Here is a 22,134-nt window from a genome sequence, read left to right as displayed (position 1 = left end):
CGCAACATTGGTTTCAAAGACGTATCCACTAAATATTTGCTTTGAACATGGTGAAGTAGTCAGAGCTCTAAAGGCCTCCAAATCAGGTAAGGCCCCTGGGCCGGACGGGGTGCCGGTAGACATTTTTACTCACAACATCGAGCTCTGGTCTCCACTTCTCACCCAAGTCCTGGCAGCAGTAACAACAGTAGGCCTTATTGACTCATGGTCATCATCTATTCTCCTCCCTATTTTCAAAAAAGGCGACCAGAACGATCCGGTCTGCTACAGACCCATCTCCCTCCTGGACTCCATTGGTAAGGTAGTAGGTCGAATACTACTGGTGCGTCTTCAAGAGTGGGCAACATCCAAGAAAATCATGACTGACCTCCAATTTGGGTTCCAGGCGGGTCTGGGGACCGTGGAACAGACTTTAAATCTTGTTCTCCTGACCGGAAAGTATGTGAACGCCAAAAAGGGCCATCTATTTGTTGTCTACGTTGACTTAAGTGCAGCGTTTGACTGTGTACAGTATTCTAAACTCTGGGCCTTGCTTGAGGAAATGGGAGTCGATCCTGCCCTTATTGTATTCCTGCGCGAACTGTACTCAAATGCAACGGCAAGAGTAAGGTATGGGATCAATGGAGAACTTACCTCCCACTTTCAAATCAGACAGGGGGTCAGACAGGGCTGTGTACTGGCTCCCTTCTGGTTTAACTTGTACACCAATGGGCTGAAAGCAGCGTTGCTAGAAGGGAGCCAGGATCTCCCACAAATCAATCACTGTCCCATACCAACACTTCTATATGCCGATGATTCTGTTATTTTTGCCAGGACCCTGACCCAGTTGCAAGTACAACTTAACAAATATTGTTCCTATATGGACACTTTGGGCCTCAAAGTTAACATTAAAAAGACTTTTGTAATGCATTTTGGCCCAAGACTAAAAAACCCTAAACCCATCTTTGTTAACAAAACTAAGCTGGAACGAACTGATGCTTATCCCTATCTCGGAATTCTGGTGGACGAATCTTTGAGTTGGTGGCAGACGGTGGCAAGCAAAAAACTGCTCTTCCAGAGAACTACATCAGCCCTAGTTTCTTTTTCTAGGAAACTGGGAAAACCAGCTCCTCCAGAACTACTCAAAATATAGTATGCTAAATGCCACAGTGTGGCCACGTACGGTGCAGGTGTTTGGGTTTATGGCCCAATCAACCCACTACAAACAGTAGAAAATGGGTTTGCCAAATACCTGTTGTCCTTACCATCTAGCGCCCCAACCTATGCTTCACTAGCTGAACTAGGTATGGATTACATCACGGACACTATTCGCTGCCATCCCATGCTTTTATGGCACCGCATATGGACCAAAGAGAAGTGCCACCTAACACGATCTCTAATTCTGGATTGCCCTGCCCTTGACAACTGGGAAAAAATATCCTGGCTAGTTTACATAAGGAATTTTAGCCGGGATATGGACCGTAGCAATTTCTTTTTGGACCCTCCTTCGATGAGTGACATTTCAAGGAAAGAGCTCAAAAAACTGTGTCTGAGCCACCTCAGAGCCCTTTGAAGCATAATAGAACTGGCAAAACCTACAAACTCTCAAATTATTGCTGTCCAGACCTATCTGGGTATACAACCATATTTGACTTTTTATTTAAACAATTATGAAAAGTATCTCCTCACTAGGTTTCGTTTTAATTTCTTTTTCAGGCTAGTCACTTTCCCTAACACTCAAGACTGGTCTCATACACTTATTCCCTGCCCCTGTGATGACTTTTCATCCCAATCGACAATGCATATTTTATTTTTCTGCAAGTTCTATTCTTTTCCCAGAAAGGTCTGGATTTTGCCTCTTCTTAAATTACTAGGTCTCAGATCATGTAAACCTGCATACCTGTCCTTGCAATCCCTGGAGTCAAGCTTTATTGCAAAGTTCATAGCTAACGTTTTAAAAACCTGCATTATATATCGACGCAATCATGAGTAATTATCATTTTTTTAGTTAATGTTAATACTTGTTCTTTTTTGTTCTGTTATACCTTCCTTATAACATGACTGACTTACTCTGTAAACGTCTTTTTAAAATGTATAAAACTTTTTTAACTGCTTTTTGTACTTTTTATGGTTGCAAAAACAAATGGCAATCGAATAAAAGTTTATGAAACAAAAACATAATGATTCTGTTCCTTTGGTTATACTTGAGTACTTCAGAGACTACACATTTAAAATCTGAAGCAAATTCCTAAAAAGAGTTCGGAAATAAGGCATTTGTTTGCCTACTTTGCTTTTTTAAAAGGCGACACCTGTGCAAGAAGCATGAGGTTGTAAACACGATATTTTAGACAGGAAAACTTGTTCTTCACTTTTACATCCCGTGTATGAACTTTGTTAAAGTGCTCTAAACTTTTTATGCACAATTACAGTTGATTTACTAAAGTGTCAGTTTGACTACTTAAAAGCAACAACTTGTTTTCTTTTTCAGGGCAATGCTCATTTATTTATGAATTTATTATACTTGTTTGTAGAGTAGCTTTGCCAATAGGTCTTACGCCGTTGCCCAGATAAACAAATTTCGAGATGGGTACCTCTTACATTGAAACAGCATGACTAATTGGCAAACTTACCAAACTCATTAGCTAAACTGGAAGTGGAATGGTATCAGTAGGTGGTACTGATGTACTAGGTGGCAGGGGAAAACAAGGAAATCAAAAGGGACGCTAGCAAAATTAAAGGGTTATTATTATATAATATGGAATGGCAAACCTCTGCTAATCGATAGGTCAAATTGCAGATATCTTGGTGCAGAAAGAAGTGGGGAGCATTCCGCACAATAAGTGAATGAAGTGGGTTCATAACACCTACTTGTAATATTTAATCCATATACCATATTACTTTATGCTCTCACTAAGGACCCTCTGACAACTTTTTTGCTTTGGTAAATCCTCATCACGATGGCAGTTCCGCAACCACCTGCCTTGGACTGAAAAAAGAGAGGAATGCAGGTGAAATGTACTACAAAACAACAACAAAAATCTCATTCCACGTATCAACTCATATACACAATGAGGAATTGTTTGCCGTCCATCACTCTCTGCTGGAGCTTTTACTATTACTCTCCTCTTTGGCTCTTTTACATGTAACAATCAAACATTATCTTTCAGTTCGATCCATCCTGTTACCCGCTACTTAATGGTGTGCTTAATTTAAAGCAACATTATTTAAATGAAAACATTTTCAATTGTTTAAGTGTACCAAAAAATTGAATTCCGTTTCAAATCAATACGTACCTGAGAAATTATATGTAACTGACAACCTCAGAAAAACATACTGAGAAATCGGAGTAATGCTCAAGTAATTTAGTCCCATAATTGTAATATTGGGTAAACAGAAAATGTGAAATTGTTTGTGATTGCAAAGAAGACATTCTAAAAGCAATTGATCTTTCGTGATTTGCTCAATCTGTAGTCAATGCGTTCTACGTCTAAATAGACCGCATTGTTTATTGATATGGGTATTTTGCTAACCCACATGGTTGCATCAATATGTGATTTGCACTCTTCTATTAGTCCACAGAGTAGGTACTTTGAAGGCATTTTACTGTATATTGCTGCTTTGTAATGAGCAACATATTTTTTGTTTTATAGGCATGGAGCAACATTGGTTGTCCAGTGTGTTACAGGAGGTATTTGGAAGTTTCCAATAATGTTAGTTGCAACTGAACCCTGCGTCGATGACATCATCAACATTGAAGCAATTGGACTGAATAAGGAATCTATTGTGGGCTTTCGGCTCACCAGTCAAACAAGGTAACATGATCAATCAGATTTATTAAAGGTGCCTTCTCTGATCAGTACGTTACCTTTAACCGTAAAGAGTCATGAAATGCCAAAAACTATTCTATTGATCAGCTAAGCCCACAGCGTTTGATTATTTAAGAGTTTGTTCACAGAGGAGGGACCCAATTCACAGTATCCCTCATTGGGATTGTATTTGTTTATTAGTTTATTCGCAGTGTTATACAGTGTGAGCGTGTCCCTGGGAGAGACAGAGCATTTTATATAGGACCATGCTACAGGTTACAAGAGTATAGGTCCCTGAAATACTGAAATGTTAAAACTAGAGTAACAATATCACCCAATATAAACCTGTTAGGAGAGTGGGTGCCTCATAAAATATGAATATATAAACTTAAAATAAGGCATTATAAAATAAAAAAAATATATATAATATATATATATATATATTCACAGAAAAAACCATAGGTTTTACACACGTTATAGTTAGGAAGTAGCATTTAAAAAACCTATGAAATTCACTGAAAAAACCATAGGTTTGACACATGTTATAGTTAGCTGGAAATTTTACTGACATAAAACCAATGAAATTCCACGTTATAGTTAGTTGGACTCACTATAACTTGCGCGTGCAATGCACTGCTGATGACGTCACATATTACATCACTCATGACATGGTCAGTGACATCACTCATGACATCACTGATGACACCATCCTTGTGACATAGTGACAGACCTCCTTTCACTGTAATGTAATCCTTGAAACACATATTCAAAAATAGAAACTGAAATTTAAAAAAAATGCAGATACCCATATCAGTTACAACAAGTAATTCCACCATCTATATACACATCCACTCATACATATACTCACTCATCATATGAAATGATACACCTATACATCCTGTTACACACCGACAATCATCGAAAAGTTTCTCACAGACATACTCACACGTGCAAATAAACTATTGAACATCCATTTATTTGAATATAGAGTTATACACACACTTCCACCTTACTTCTATTGAAAATTACACATATTTATTCTCTTAAACAATCACTTATAGAAACACATACTTATTTAAACAGGAACTCTTTCAATCTCTTACTCTCACATATACTCACTTATATACATCAATATTCACATATACTAGATTAAAACATATGTCGTTACTGATAAAGACACTAGTGAGACAGTCATTCACTCACTAACAAACACATATACACACTCATCCACCCATACAGTCCTGCACATATGCTGTCTTCAAAACACATACAAACAGAGAGTCAGTCACTCATGCATCTATGTGCTAAGTAATACCCCCACCAAACCATATAGACACTCATACTGATACTAAGAGAAACATCTAATAACCCACATACATACGCATGTAGCTACTTACCAACACATGTAGCCACTTATACACAAAGTGAAACACTAATATATATATTTAAATATTTAAACATTACTCACTAATATTTATTTTTCAGAAAGACACATATTCACTGGATGGTGTCATCAGTGATGTCATGAGTGATGTCACTGACCATGTCATGAGTGATGTAATATGTGACGTCATCAGCAGTGCATTGCACGTGCAAGTTATAGTGAGTCCAACTAACTATAACGTGGAATTTCATTGGTTTTATGTCAGTAAAATTTCCAGCTAACTATAACATGTGTCAAACCTATGGTTTTTTCAGTGAATTTCATAGGTTTTTTAAATGCTACTTCCTAACTATAACGTGTGTAAAACCTATGGTTTTTTCTGTGAATTTCATTGGTTTTTAAAATGCTAATTCAGAAAAATGTCGTGTATGCAACCTATACTTTTGGCAATAAAGTTCTGGCAATATTTTTTTCGAAAACAAGCCGTTTTCTTCACTGTTCAAGTTCCATAGAGACTCCTTGTAAAGCAATACAGAATTCGAAAGTCTGTACCTTGCCTTTTTTTAAACACATTAAAATTTGTCTGTAAATAAAAATAGCCTTACTAAACTTTCGTGCGCGACCCGGTGTGCGCACTCTCGGCAACAGTTGTCAATAAAATGGATATCGCATTTCCAGGCTTTCGTGCGCGACCGAGTGCGCGCACAGGCCTATATATTTCGTAAAAACGTTGCGATTTGAACTTATTGAAATTCTTCATACACCCCTCAAAGAACTTATAGTACGTCAAAGAGACTGTACCTAGACTTCTTTTTTATTCTTATGAAACTTTTCAGTAAATGGAGCCGAATGTCTTTTTAAACTTTCGTGCGTTACCGGATGTACACACCTTGGTATTTTTTTTAGAAATATAAAACGTTTCATACTTTAACAATTGTGCGCTTAAATCCAGCTCAGAAGATATACAAAATCATGATGGTAGTTGGTTCAACCCGGACCGTTTATTAGAGGTAGATCGTCCGACTCCACCGGAAGACACCCCTAATAAAAAGGACATATATATAAAATGCGGACTAGCCGCTGTATCGTGCTAGCAAACTATAACATATAAATCGTTAGAAAAAACAAAAGGAATCGAGCAAAATCAGTAGGCCACTGATGAGATCTTTTTTTGACCTCGCTAAAATAGAAAAATTAGGAACAACCCCTCATGAGAAATATGAAACTAGTCGGAGAAACCGAGCTCGACGCCATGATGGTTGCAAGACAGCTCGGCTCCGCCGTCCACCCCACCCAAAATAACGACAAATATTATAAAGATACACAACACACCAGCAAAGTAACAGGGTAAAACGTTTTATTAAATAACTATTTACATGGCAGCCTACTGCAACATGAAAACAACACTTTCAATTGGTTCTTAATAGTTTCAATTCTGCAATTTACACGCAGCACTCCACCCACTTCCCTCACTATCTTTTCTACTCTCAAGAGACAACAACGTCCTACATCTTTTGGAAGACTTTGGTGAAATGGCTACCATATCTCATTCATCTTCCGAATCTGACCAAAATGATCGACTACCTTTAATAAGAAAAAATAAATCTTTCATCTGGCAATTTTTCACTTATCCTGAAGATCAAAAGAAAGTGAATGCACCAAAAGTAACCTGCACAATATGTGACTTGGTTCTCTTAAGAAGAAATCCAGCAAAAAAATATTTCTTTTCCATACATACCATGGTGCGGCATGTCAAACAAGTGCACCCTCTGCAATTTGCAGAGGCAACGACAAGAGCCCTGGCCACGCTATTACCATTAGAGGTGGCCAGCACATCTTCTGATCGACGACCTGTATCTCCATGCAGTGCAGAGATGGACTTCAGATATTTAACTATATATGGTCTATAACCTATGGTTTTTTCAGTGTTTTTCTTTGTTTTTTAATAGCAAATATCAAAAGCTTTTTTGTGGAAAATGACTACAATTAGGTATACATAAGCGGCGTTCATTTATGTTCACCACAGCCATTGTTAAAAGTAAAGTGAAAGTCGCGAAACAGTGGCCACGCCATCTAGTCCCTTTTAGGCCCCATCATGCACGTAAGTAACAGCCATTTTCTGTGTCATGGCCTCTCTGCCCACTGCCAATAGCCTATGATTGTTCAAAATTGGTTCTCTTTGGGTCATTCTCTGTTCACAAATAAGCATAAAGTCGCAATACTCTATTTAGTTTTTGCAGATAGTGAAGGATAGGTAGTGCACACTTTTGTCCCCTTTGTAACCCGTCATGCCTATCTCTGCCCCGTTTGTTGCTAGTTGGTTCAACCCGGACCGTTTATTAGAGGTAGATCGTCCGACTCCACCGGAGGACCCCCCTAATAAAAAGGACATATATATAAAATGCGGACTATCCGCTGTATCGTGCTAGCAAACTATAACATATAAATCGTTAGAAAAAACATGAATATAGAGAGAGGAACCGAGCTCGATGCCATGATGGCTGCAAGACAGCTCGGCTCCGCCACCCACCCCGCCCAAAATAACGACAAACACTATGCAAATATTATAAATATATACAACACACCAGCAAAGTAACAGGATAAAACGTTGTATTAAATAACTATTTACATGGAACCTACTGCAACATGAAAACAACACTTCTAATTGCTTCTTAGTAGTTTCAATTCTGAAATTGAACACCCAGTACATCCAGAGGTCATGTCCGACAAGTTGTGTGGGGGGATACCTTGCTAATGCCGACACCCCCACCACCTTCTGTAGGAAGGACTTTGGATATCCCTGCCTTGCACAAATGTCATAAGTTCTGGATGTTGAGAGCCATACTTCAGGGTCCGACAAGTTGTGTGGGGGGATGCCTTGCTAATGCCGCCACCCCCACCACCTTCTGTAGGAAGGACTCTGGATATACTTGGTCCCTGAGAGGCTTCGATGTCCCTGCCTTGCACAAATGTCATAAGTTCTGAATGTTGAGTGCCATACTTCAGGGTCCAAGAAACGCGGACTCGGAGGGGGCGCTTGGCTCCTGCCCCCTCCCCAAGTCTTGTTCCCCTGGTATGGCCTGAGATCGCCCACGACATAGGCGGCCGGCTCCCGGGGTCAGGCGGAACTTCTTGCCTTTTGATGCCTCTTCCATTCTGGACCTTGTCCCACAATCCGTTTGACCTGAAGACACGTCCTGCGGTGCCCTGGTCCAACCATCACATTTACACCGTCTCACCCGCCATCCGGCTGAATTGCACCCACTCTTCCGATACAGCGACAGGCGGCTGCCACGGAGCTCAGGAAATGGCGGTCGGCTCCACAGACTTGGGCCTGGCCTGCAAAGATGGCTCTGGGCAACCCTGGAACTCGGACGCTTGACTGCTAGGGCATGAGCCCCATTCCCAAAAGCGTCCCGTCAGCTTTGAAGATTCTACAAGAGTCACCGAGGCCCCCGACTCCTGCAGACTTCCGGTGGGGACCGACTGCCATGATTGCTCGCGGAATGGCCACGACGTAGCCACGAGGTGCTCTTATGCTGACGCCAGCTTCAGTCTGAAACATCCAGAAACACTGTAGACTACCAATTCGATCAGTTCCGGGGGAGCCCCAACGATGTATCGCGTTCTTGCGTAATCCGTCATATTACGCGCCGCGTTAGCGCACCCGGAAGTGCTCCGCTGCGCGAGGCGCGAAGCGCAGCTTCCCGGAAGCAATGCGGAGCGCGTAACGTAAGCAATTACATTTCAGTTGGTTCTCCCTCACAATATTTTCAATGTCACATAAAACTCACCCATCACCCACTGCCATCTCTGGCTGTTTCCATGGTAACACCTCATTCTGCACCTGGCTGAAGGCACAGGTCAAAAGTTCATATCTCAACGTTCTACAGCAAAGTAACAACACTGTTTTCCCTCCAGAAACACCTGCCAATCCACAGCTCTGTTACATGTCTTTTTTTTTCACACCCAATAGTACTTTTCGTTTAACATTAACAAGCAACGTACTGTTCAATCTCCACTTCTTACAATCAACCAATCATTTTTATTTTTTTAAACCACACCCAGCCTCTTCCTTTTTCTTTATTTAGAATTTCAACTTCTAACTGCCATTCCACTTCCAGAACCGATCGGAGGACGACTACAAATCCCTTGAAAATGAAGGTCTGGCTAATAGGACACAGTTATATTCACTGGAGTGAAAAATATGCAGTAAGCAGACGAATTTGCAACCTCAGCTTACCAAATGTACACATAACATGAATTTCCAAAAGAGGATTGAAATGTCACCAATTGATTCCATTGGTGAAAACTTTTATGCATCTCCCAGAACCAGACCTTATAATTGTGCACTGTGGTGGAAACGATCTAGGCACAATCACTGGGGTAGGTCTGGAAATGCTTCTAAAAGACACCTTTCGACAATTGATGACACTTTTTCCTCGATCTGCCTTGGTATATTCCAATATATGCCAAAGACAGAAATGGAATTGGTCCAATCACCATTGTGCACAATTTGAGAAAGCAAGGAGACATGTAAATAAATCTGTTTCTGAGTTCCTCAGAGATTATAGCATGGGTTCTATTTACCACAACAACTTGCGATACCACATGCAAGACGTCTATAGGAGAGACGGTGTTCATTTCACGAATGAGGGAAACAGAATCTTCCTCTGCAACATCAGGCTCTGCATCAGTACTTACTTATAAATGCAGAAAACACTCAATTAACACAATGGCTCTTTTCAGAGCCACCTTATATCTAAGCACTCAAACTTCTGATTTATCTCCATTTTCACACTCTTGTAAAAAGGTGTGCGCGACCAAGTGCGCGCACCACGCAACTTTAAAAAAAAAAATATATATATATTTTCGCCTTTAAGGGCCTTACTGCACACCCTGAGAAAACCTACACAGCAAAACAATCTCTACCTTCTCCCCTTTCCATATTCCAACGCTTTGAATTCAACAATATATTTACTCGCAATGACAAAATGGCGGTCAACACTTCCTGATTTCCTTCGAATCGAACGTTAACAGACGTCACACAACAAAATTCCGCTCGCGCGCGCAGCCATTTGGGTGCGCGCACGTAAGCGCGCTTATAGATATATAATTGACTTTAACTTCAATTTCCTCAGCAACTACTGAACGGATTTACACCATTCCAAAAAAAGCGTAATCTGCGAGCCGGACTGTACAGTTTTGCCAAATTTCTTATAAATCCATTCACCCGTTCGACCTGTAGCCGAGTCTAAAGGTCCTATGGAAAATAACATGGAGAAAACACGTTTTGGGAGCCCCCTTTTATCTCAGCCCCCACTTGACCAATCCCCCCCAAACTTTTAGGGAAGGAGCGGAGCGGACCGAGCCATCTTCTTTGAGAAATTCGCTAAGATTCTTCAAACAGGGCCAAAGTTATTCCAAATAGAATGTTGAGGATTTCCTATGGAAACTAGGTCCTAACTATAACTACCTACTGGCGACCGCCAGTAGGTAATATATATATATATATATATATATATATATATATATATATATATATATATATACTCGCCACGAATACACCAGCGTGGAGCACTCGCCGACGGGTGCTTTCTAGATGCGGGGGTGCACCCGCACAATCTATTACTCTCCAGTCTCCTTCATAGCCACTGTTTCCATGAAAGAAGGAAAGCACTCTCGGGGATTATTTCCGTTATTTATTCACAGAAGAATAGCACAGCTTCAACAACAGAGGCGTTTCGGTATCCAACCTTCGTCAGTGTTTACCGAAGTGCCTGACCACCATGTTATTTAACATACATTTCCTGTGTCGACATAGTGAAAGGACTGACTCGCGCTTCACTCATCGCGCGCCATTTTAGACTTCCTAATGGCAAGCCATTCCGCATTCTATATGTATTGAAACAAGTATAAAGCATCAAACATACTATGTTATGCATACATATACTGCACTTGTTCAACTAATCTAGCCCACAGATGGGCACTACTATAGATATAGGTCTCAATCTAGCCCTTCATGGGCCCCGTCCTCTCCCAATAGTCAATCACTGGAACCAAAAAGAAAGAAGTAAAAGTAATAGAAAGAGGCGAGAGAGTAAAGTAGAGGGGAGGAAACCTCAGAAGAAGAAAATATACATATACACAAAACCTATGTACATAATAGACAGTATCCCCAAAATAGGAGATAAATAAGTAAATCACTAAATCAATCAATCCAGAAAAACTATGTCGACACAGGAAATGTATGTTAAATAAACATGGTGGTCAGGCACTTCGGTAAACACTGACGAAGGTTGGATACCGAAACACGTCTGTTGTTGAAGCTGTGCTATTCTTCTGTGAATAAATAACGGAAATAATCCCCGGGAGTGCTTTCCTTCTTTCATGGAAACAGTGGATATGAAAGATATGCGTTTTTCAATGTGGCAGCAGATTAAAATGTTCATAAAACCCCAGTGGGTTGATGTGCTGTTAGGCTGAGGGTCATGATGTCGTACCTCAACTTGCTTGTAGATACCGAACTCCTGTGTGTGATGGCCCCAGTGGCGCCATCACGGGACCGCAATGAAGCGGCTTGCTGACTTCCCGTGGCTGGACTCGTGCCGCTAACATCACAGTCGTAGTTGTGAGCCCTCGATGGGAGCAGCCACTTGCTCGGTTATTTGCATCCATTTCAATTTTCAAGCAGTTGCATCAGGACACGCAGGGATAACAGTCATCTTGTTCCTCGTGCCAGACTGGTTTTGGGATGTTCGTCCCTTCCTCAATGGCTTTTGCTCACAGTGGAAATTACTTTCTGCATTCCTTTATTAAGAGCCTGCCCCAGTGGGCGTGTCCGCATATAACGGCATTGTGGATCTTGTGGTGCATACTTATTAAGCATTTTCTCAGGTGAGTTTTTCAATGTGGCAGCAGATTAAAATGTTCATAAAACCCTAGTGGGTTGATGTGCTGTTAGGCTGAGGGTCATGATGTCGTACCTCAACTTGCTCGTAGGTACCGAACTCCAGTGTGTGATGGCCCCAGTGGCGCCATCACGGGTCCGCAATGAAGCGGCTTGCTGTTTTCCCGAGGCTGGACTCGTGCTGCTAACATCACGGTCGTAGTTGTGAGCCCTCGATGGGAGCAGCCACTTGCTCGGTTATTTGCATCCATTTCATTTTCAAGCAGTTGCATATATATATATATATATATATATACACACACACACACACACACACACATACATATATATATATATATATATCACCTCACTCCGTGTATTCCAATAAATCAGCTTTCAAACCCGGACACGGACCAAAGATGTCAGTTACTTCATTCGTTTATTGCTGTGCCGCCATAATGTTTCGGCTCCTACGAGCCTTGATCACATGACACATATATATATATATGATCGTCTTTCTTGTAAATAAAGACCCTTGATTACGAATCCCACGGAGTCGGTGCCTGCTTTTTGAAAAACTTGAACACAGGATTGGGTTATATATATATATATATATATATATATATATATATATATATATATATATATATATATATATATATATATATATATATATAATGGAAAGAAAATGTAGAAATGTATCCCACATTAATAGAGGGATGCTCTTAAATACCTCATCATTGAAAGAAACATCATGTTGACACTAATTGCACAATTACCTCACCTACTTGTATCACCATCTCGTGATAAGGTATGTGACAGAAAATTTGCGAGAACATTCAACTTTCTGTACTGGTTCTTTGGGTGTAGTGGATAATTATCATAGAGCAAAATTTTCCAAAATATGCACTAACCTCAAAACATTACTTGGGACTTCTGTGCACGCTCAATCCACGTTAACCTAATAGATTGACAAGTTCTTTGCTTTGCCATATTATTATGGTTGTCTTGCATCATAGCATATTTTCTCTGCATTCAAGCAAGTGACAACCCTCAGATGGTTGAAGCACCAGCTTCTGAATCTAGGCAAACCAAAGAATCACATATTTTAATCCTGACAAAGAAAGCTCATACCTCTGTGCTGATTGACTAAGTACATATTTCGCCTGGAAAACATGGAATACTGCTAACATTATTCAGCTTTTACGTTAAAAGTGCTTGAAAAGAATCAGAGTAAGGTATGATATAAGTATCTTATGTTGCACATGGCCAACATACCGTAGGCCCTAGAGGTAATCTGTGACTATGCTTATAAAATGTCTGAAATCCGGGGTTAAATGCAATCCCATCATTCTGAACACTTGGGGTGTTTTATTCCTTATAATGGGTGGCCTCCCCTTTTCCCTTTATCTCTCATGCTCTCATTGTTTTATACTTGAAGAAATAAATGGTTCTTTTTGTACATAACACTCCTACAAAAGATAAATGCATTAATAATGGATCTATCTGCCATAGCCCAATGTAATTGTTCTGCAGTAGATGCTGTGTTACTCTGTATTCTTGTACAACAAATTTAAAGTAATTGCCAGTGTAAAATATATTTGTATTATTCTTTTTAACATTTGTAACCACTAGCTCTTATTGCACATCATTGCTAATACATTTATTTTGGTCTTTTAGTTTCATTTTTCATTATATTGCTAAATGAATCACAATCAAAAAGAAACATGAAGACAAATATTTTCTCCACAACAATATAAAGAAGCAAAATCAGATAATTTTTAGTGAATGTAAATGTTGCTTATTACTTGTACCTATTTCATTTTAGGAGCTCTTAACTTATACAAGGTGGACACACTAAAAGGAACTGAAACCTTGGACTCTAGCTAAGCCATTGACGGACCACATTGTTTGTCTGAGATGCTAGTCTATCGCCCACAGGATATGCAGAAGATTTTATTCCATCCATGGATCAAGTGTTAGCCTCTAAATGTATCTCCTATGCCAACTTCACTTTGCTTGGTAATTTTTATCAAAGTCCTTTATTCGTTGGTTTCCTGGCCTTTTGGGCCTTATTTGGCTGTGGGATAATTCCCTGCGTTCTCCTGAGTTATTGCCTGGAGCATTCGCTTCATTGCATTTTTGCGTCCTTACTGTTCAGATTTTGAACACGTTTACATCTCTGATTAATAGAACTTGATGTCATCATTCTGAGAGGGGGGTCATGACCTTCCGTATTTTCATCACTGTATAAAGAATACTATACAGTAATTGGATTCCTGTCCTTTTTCAGGTTTTATGTGATATCGCATTTTGTCTGCATTCGATATTTGGTTAATCTACATTCCTCCTTCAAAAGGGTTATTGCCCTTAGAAGCCCAGACGAAGTTCTCTTTCGAGAACGAAAGGCGTTGGCTGAACTTTCCGTTTTGAACCTTCGTATGAGTTTGATAAATATAGAACTTCGAAAATTCCATTGCCAATACTTGGACTTCTTAAATCCTACGCACCCCCTTTATTTATCTGTTAAGGATCTGGAGTACAGTGGCATCATAAGACCGTTGTTGCCTGGGATAGTGCTTGGGACCGATACAGAACGGTGAAACTGGTGTAGAAGTGCAGGAACGGTGGTCCACCGTCTGTTCTATTTTGTTGCATGGAGGGCGTGGCAACCTGTTTTTTAAATTGCAGGTCAGGGTCACCAGTGGATACCATACCCCCTTGCATATTGAAGTCTATTTCAGACCTCATTGCTCCGTTGCAACAGATGCTATTTGCTATCTCCCTCCACTCAGGTGACATACGTAATGATTGGAAAAAAGCTAGGGTGATTCCCTTATTTTAAAAAGCAAATGATGTTCCTGAATCCTTCGATGATTTTAGGCCAGTCTCTCTCCTTCCACAGCCTCAAAGGTGCTGGGGAAGTTGGTAAATCACCAACTCACTACCACGCGATTACAATTGCAGGGGGATGGCTGTTCCACGAGACAAGTCCGGGAAGTGAGGCGGGTATTGTTCTACTGCGTACTGTCGTGCGGAAGAAGGAAGGATTCCTTTCCAATGCCGCGCCCGTAAACAATTGTAATTGCGTGCAGTTGACACAAGAAAAAGTATGTGAGCCGCCCCTTCAATCGATCGCGCACCGCTTCGCGGCCACCTGATTTATGACACCTCTTCAACTCACTACAGAATACTTCCTTTGATTTGCAGTCCACCTCCACTCCTGCAGCCTTTGTGCTCGTTGTGCAGATAAGCTCTTACCCAGTCCCTGTCCTGAGGAGAACCTACAATATCTACGGTTCGAAACGCGTTGACCCCCAGCCTGTGACAAGAAAGAAGGGTGCAGCTAGGGACTAACTAATATCACTTCTGTGGGCCCTTGCTGGCAATCTTATAAACATTCCATCACAGGTGCTGTGAGATAGGCAGGCAACGTTATTCCACCTTTAGCTCCGCCTGTCCACTGGTATTCTAGTTAAAGGACTGGTTCCTTCCCATGTGTAAATACTGTGCTTCGTGTAAATGTTGTTTATGTTGCAATTGGTTTGGAATATATCTATTTTGTTTTAAGTTTCTTTTTGGTGTTGTGAAATTTTGAGTATTCACTGTAAATGTCTGTACACTTGTATATACTGTAAACACAATTGTATGTTTTTGAACTGACTGTCTTGACAGAATTTTCCTTTGATGTCATCTTTGGATGAACGAATGAAATTTGATTATAAATTAAAATAAATTATTTTTTAATATAAAATTGTTGGCCACGCAGTACATATGGGCTGTGTGGGTCCTGATTTTTCTTGAAATAATCCTGATCAGCCATCTTGTTCTGTTTATCATATGTCTTTCAGAGCACGGGTGTCAGCAGTGGTGAAATCATGTTTCTAGATTTTTCACGTGTTGAAGAAATCTCTTCACCTGCTACCCTATCAGACGCAAGTAACAGTGGTCAGGTCACTGATTCTATCTAGGCTGGACTACGCCAATGTCCTATACCTCGGTCTCCCTGATTATTTGATCCAGCGAGTACAGGTCATGCAAAATTTGGTTGTCCGTTTACTATTTAAAATCCCGAAATTTGCCTTGGTGTCATCTTATCGAGGATAAACTTCTCTGGCTGCCAGTCTGTCATTGTATTAAGTACAAAGCACCATTGTTAATACATCAAGCCCTTCACAATAGGGGCCCAAGATACCTAAATGTATGAACTGAGCCATATTGTCTTTGGAGGCTTTCGTGCTCCAGTTCCGCGGGCCTTATTGTGATTCTTCGCTTTCAGAAACAGTGGAGGGGAAACTCCTCTTTCACTGCTAAAGCAGCAAGCTTCTGAAATAAACTACCTGAATATAGGAGACTTATACCTGATGAAGGCAAATTCTAAAAGGAATTTGAAACATTTTAATTCAGATTCTAGTGGTGAACAAGAACAGATCTTCTGTATGATACATTTTGGTAGGTCTAAAAGTGCCGGGACACTCTTACTAGTAGCTGTGCTCTATAGAAGCAGTGGTTTGCAGCAGGAGCAAGAACTGTCTCTGCAGGATGTCTCCGTCGACTGGAGGTTGTGGATTATTTAAATCCAAGGTCCGCAGTAATTTGACTGCTGCCAGCGGACTCATCTTGATTTCAAACAGAGGCTAGGCGAGGGGATTGCAATGCATGGCGTGATGGGGTTGAATAAACATTTGAAACGTCCTGAATAAAAACAGGCATGCCTCAAGAGTAAGAACTTTGACTTTTGTATACCATAATACTTACCTTGTATGAAAGTCGATATGGCTAAAACTATTATTCATTTGAACAATATCTAACTAATATGGCGGCCAGAGGAAGTGAACATCATTGGAGTCCTTCTTCATCTACCACCATTTGCAAGCGCCAATCATTAGAGACTATTCTTGTTTGAAATGACGCGACACACATTTGATATTGACACACTTTTTGAGCACTGAAGAAAGCTACTGCTGAAACGCGTCTGCTATTAATAAAAAGTGTATTTTCAGCAACCCCCATGAGTGCCTATGCATGAAAAATTATTGCAAGCGCTGGAGCTGATATATATATAGTACCTACTATTCTTGCTTTTAGTTTATAACTATTACTTTTTAGACTATCAGCAAAATGTTTTATACCAATCCAATCAAAGTAATTTTCTAAGCAATAGTGGCTATTTTAGATCTATTGGGTTCTTTAAAAAAAAATTATTTATAATATGTTATGCAAAAAAACTGCGTTTCTGAATTCCAATTAGCTGCCCTTGCAATAGTATTTTTACTATGTTTATCCACCATGCATCTTTTTAGCACCTGTCACTTTAAAATACATGTGAAAAAATGGTTTAAAAGCTGGCCGCCAACTGTGATATGCATCATGTGATCAAGGCCCCATGGTGCCGAAGCGCGTCATGGCTTTGTCTTGTTGAGCTGCCAAAAACTATTCACTGCACTTACCAGTGGTCCAGGCTCCTGTTCTTCGTCATCTATCGCAACACGAGCGAGCTGATATATATATATATATATATATATATATATATATATATATATATATATATATATATATATATATATATATATATATATATATATATATATATATATATATCCTCCAAACCATCCCCACACGAGGGAAAGACGAGTCGCACACTTGACTTTTCTCTTTGCAGATTTTTAATTGCTTTGTCTGTCAGCATGTGGCCTTTTCCTTATGCATTTTGTTCATTCACTTGAACTTCCTCAGAGGAGCCAACACCCGACACGCCGCCAGCAACCACTGCCAAACTGCCTTTCAATCAACTTTTTTTCCGTCCCCAGATGGACTTTATGTACTGTTGCATTCTGGGGCATGTGGTGCTTGCGTGGCGTGTCACTTTGAAAAACCCTCCAATGGGCGGTGTCTTAAAACATGCTGCTGCTGATTTAGTTTATCAAGTTCTTTTTTGTTCACGCAATAAGTCAATTCAAATCCGCCCCATTTTCAAGACCGGATTCAAAGCCCTTACCAAAGTCAGTCTGAGAAAGGTGCTGGAGCGCCGAAATGCATTATGCCGCATTGTCTAATTAAAGGCTTCTGACAGGATTCATCTGTGTGGCCTCTTGCTTCTCTACATTGGAGGGGTGTTGTTTAGATTTTTCCGTGCGCTGCCAGTGGCGTACTTAAGAGGCCCTGTTCAGTTAAAGTGGCCGGAGCATCTCTTGTTCAGCTGAGGCTGTTTTTTACTTGCACCAAGGATTTGGTTACTCCGGCCCGCCTCGGAGTACAGACGTGGGATAGGGCTTCTGCCGGGAGCAGCTCGTGACTTCACAAGGTGGCAGGAATCACTGTATCCTGCCCTATGGACCTCACGCTGTCTATTCGAAGGGCTTGAACATCAGTGGGGAGCCAAGGAAGCCGAGGACATGTCATTCAACGCAGGGCAACCAATCTGGACATTGCACCCCTCACCCCTGTTATCGGGACTATTTTTTCCCCCAGCTCAGCCCATCCCAACAAAGTGAGCTCTGAGATCTGTAGTTGATGTTCCAAACTACAGTGGGCGTGTCGTCAGGTGATTGTGGGGTGGAGCTTCCCAACCTATGGGAGTGTAGCAAGAAGTTCATATAGGTGTGGGTGCAACTATGCAGTGGTTGTAAGGGCATCTGAGGTAGGCGCTGGAGCGCCGAAATGCATTATGTCGCATTGTCTAATTAAAGGCTTCTGACATGATTCATCTGTGTGGCCTCTTGCTTCTCTACATTGGAGGGGTGTTGTTTAGAACTTTCCGCATGCTGCCAGTGGCGTACTTAAGAGGCCCCGTTCAGTTAAAGTGGCCGGAGCATCGCTGGTTCAGCTGAGGCTGTTTTTTACTTGCACCAAGGATTTGGTTACTCCGGCCCGCCTCGGAGTACAGACGTGGGATAGGGCTTCTGCCGGGCGCAGCTCGTGACTTCACGAGGTGGCAGGAATCACTGTATCCTGCCCCATGGCCCTCCCGCTGTCTATTCGAGGGGCTTGAACATCACTGGGGACCCAAGGAAGCCTGAGCACAGGTCATTCAACGCAGGGAAACCAATCTGGACATTGCACCCCTCACCCCTGGCATCGGGACTATTTTTTCCCCCCAGCACAGCCCATCCCAACAAAGTGAGCTCTGGGATCTGTAGTTGATGTTCCAAACTACAGTGGGTGTGTTGTCAGGTGATTGTGGGGTGGAGCTTCCCAACCTATGGGAGTGTAGTAAGAGGTTCATATAGGTGTGGGTGCAACTATGCCGTGGTTGTAAGGGCATCTGAGGAAGGCGCTGGAGCGCCGAAATGCATTATGCCGCATTGTCTAATTAAAGGCTTCTGACAGGATTCCCCCGTGTGGCCTCTTGCTTCTCTACATTGGAAGGGTGTTGTTTGGATATAGATATATCCATACTAACATAATAAAGAGAGAGCCCAAACCTTTGAGGCGGGTAATCTCAGGAACCACAGCCCCAATCACAACACCCAATACAGCGTTGGAAAGGGCAGTTGCAGCAGAAGGACATAGGCTATGCAGACGCCCACCATATACATTTAAAAGGTAAAAGAACTGTGCCAGCAAAGTAGTCCCTTGTGGGCGTGTCTGAGTTGTGCTGTGGGCGTGTGGTACGTTCCGCCCTTCATGCCATGTCTCATATTGTGTACTAATCCCACCCTGCTCCCTTTAAATACCCCTGCACCCCATAATCATAACCCACCCTTACTCCTTAAAATACCCCAACACCCTTAAACACTAACCCATCTTAACCCTATAAATATACCCTGTACCCCAAAACTCAAACCTATCCCTAAACCCTAAAAATACCCCTGTACCCCAAACCTAGCCCCGAACCCTATAAATACCCCTGTACCTCAAAACCCAAACCTACCCCTGAACCCTAAAAATACCCCTGTACCCCAAAACTCAAACCTAGCCCTGAACCCAAAAAATACCACGGTACCCAAAACCCAAACCTACCCCTGAACCCTAAAATACCCCTGTACCCCAAAACCCAAACCTAGCCCTGAACCCTTAAAATACCCCTGTACCCCAAAACCCAAACCTACCCGTGAACCCTCAAAATACGCCTGTACCCCAAAACTCAAACATAGCCCTGAACCCTAAAAATAACCATGTACCCCAAACCTACCCCTGAACCCTAAAATACCCCTGTACCCCAAAACCCAAACCTAGCCCTGAACCCTAAAAATACCCCTATACCCCAAAACCCAAACCTAGCCCTGAACCCTTAAAATACCCCTGTACCCCAAAACCCAAACCTACCCCTGAACCCTAAAAATACCCCTATACCCCAAAACCCAAACCTAGCCCTGAACCCTAAATATACCCCTGTACCCCAAAACCCATACCTATCCCTAAACCCTAAAAATATCCCTGTACACCATAACCCAAAACTATATCTGAACCCTAAAATACCCAAACACCCCAAAACATATACCCCCATACCCATACTTACCTTATCCAAACATAAAAAAATACAGCTTTTACCCTTCATGCGTTTACAACGAATTTCGTTGTAAATGTATGCATGGTAAAAGCATATAAAATGTAATGCCATGCGTTCTAATGGCATTGCGGAGTCATGGTACTTTCGACATACACTTTTAGTCATACCTCCTGCCACAAGTTGTAGAATTGCAAACTTTAGAGCTGGGGAGCTACGTTCGAATCTCGGCATCAGCTCAACATCATGTGATTCCAGGCAAATCGCTTTGTCTCCCCGTGCCTACCACAAATGAATGTGTTCTTCTGTAATGTAAATTGTGCTCATGCCATGTTGTCGAGTTCGCGCTATATAATATTGCAAGGAAAAATAAAGTAGGGAAACTCGAGTTCACACACTACTGAACGCGCTCTCTTAAGTGCATCAGCAGTGCACTATGAATCAGAGCAGTTCACAGGCCTGTCACACATAAGAAATGCTATCAAAACGAAATCTTACAAAACAATATACTACTCGCCGCAGCAATTCATACCCGGACAACGTCGGGACGGGCTGCTAGAAAATATATATATATATATATATATATATATATATATATATATATATATATATATATATATATATATATATATCAGAGGTGCTGCTCAAGCATATCCTGCCTGCTCCAGAACGAAAGTTGCGTCGTTGTGGGAGGACTCCTTGGGCCAAGTCCTATATATTAAATAAAGAATTACGACGCTTGTGGGATTATAAAAGTTTCTTTAATCCGCCGCCGCCAAACGCGGTTCGACTGCCAAGCAGTCTTGCTCACTGGACAAAAGGAGAAAGCACGCGGCCATTTTTAAATAACGAAACTACACGTAATGAACTACATGTCAAATGACATGAAAGATAGACTCGTAGTTTTTGCACATAGTCACGCCAATACATTGAAAATTGCTCATTTCCCTGGCAAAACAACGTGGCAATGGTGTATAGGGGCACTATGATGGAACACTGAACACATGGCATACAATAGGTGGAGCTAGGAGAATGCCTTGTAATTTGACTGGCTCGATCTTTTTCTCTCCCCTTTTTTGCCTAGGGCTTGCGGAGGAGCAGCAACCCAGATTTGGTCCCCATCTGAATTGCAGCATGGATTATCTTCTTGATGCTGCCCTATCCTCCCACTGGGGTAGTAGGATGTACTTTTTGATTTTGGTCTCACATACCTGTTGTTGATACATCACTTACTGAGCGACGTGTACCCACTGGGGTTTCTATGGATGTAATACTGAAGCACTTGCTCGATAATGTATATGAATTTTGGTTGCCCAGTATGTATTATATACTTGACAAGTGATAATGAGTTGGGATACGATGTGAGCCCTACTTTGCCCAAGATGTGTTATTATACTGAGGGATCGCTGGCGGTGGTACTTTTCCACGTTAGTCTAATGTACTTGAGACATGGTATAACCTACTTCGCAATGTGGCAAATATGTATGATAAGGTGCAATATGTTTACCTTTCTCCAAGCGATATGTTTAGTAATATTATGCTTGTATTCTTACACCACTAAAAGATGGCCACCATAGTGGGTGTTTCATGTCCTTTGTTTATTTTCTCACTCTGGGAGTCACATGTG

The 22,134-nt window shown here is 41.3% G+C and overlaps 1 protein-coding gene across 1 annotated transcript in view; it reads left to right on the top strand.

Annotated features, from left to right (window-relative positions):
• The window catches only part of CFAP47 (cilia and flagella associated protein 47), a 2,734,468-nt gene that overhangs the window by 2,370,816 nt on the left and 341,518 nt on the right, over window positions 1-22,134 (top strand). Inside the window, exon 62 of the mRNA XM_086934611.1 lies at window positions 3,630-3,791. Within this exon, the coding sequence (XP_086790737.1) occupies window positions 3,630-3,791 (162 nt within the window). The remainder of the gene's footprint in view (window positions 1-3,629; window positions 3,792-22,134) is intronic.

This window comes from Lissotriton vulgaris, chromosome 8 (genome assembly GCF_964263255.1).
Source record: "Lissotriton vulgaris chromosome 8, aLisVul1.2, whole genome shotgun sequence".
Classification (NCBI taxonomy): domain Eukaryota; kingdom Metazoa; phylum Chordata; class Amphibia; order Caudata; family Salamandridae; genus Lissotriton; species Lissotriton vulgaris.
The sequence above is the reverse complement of the archived record's forward strand: the minus strand, read 5'-3'. Positions and strand labels throughout refer to the sequence as shown.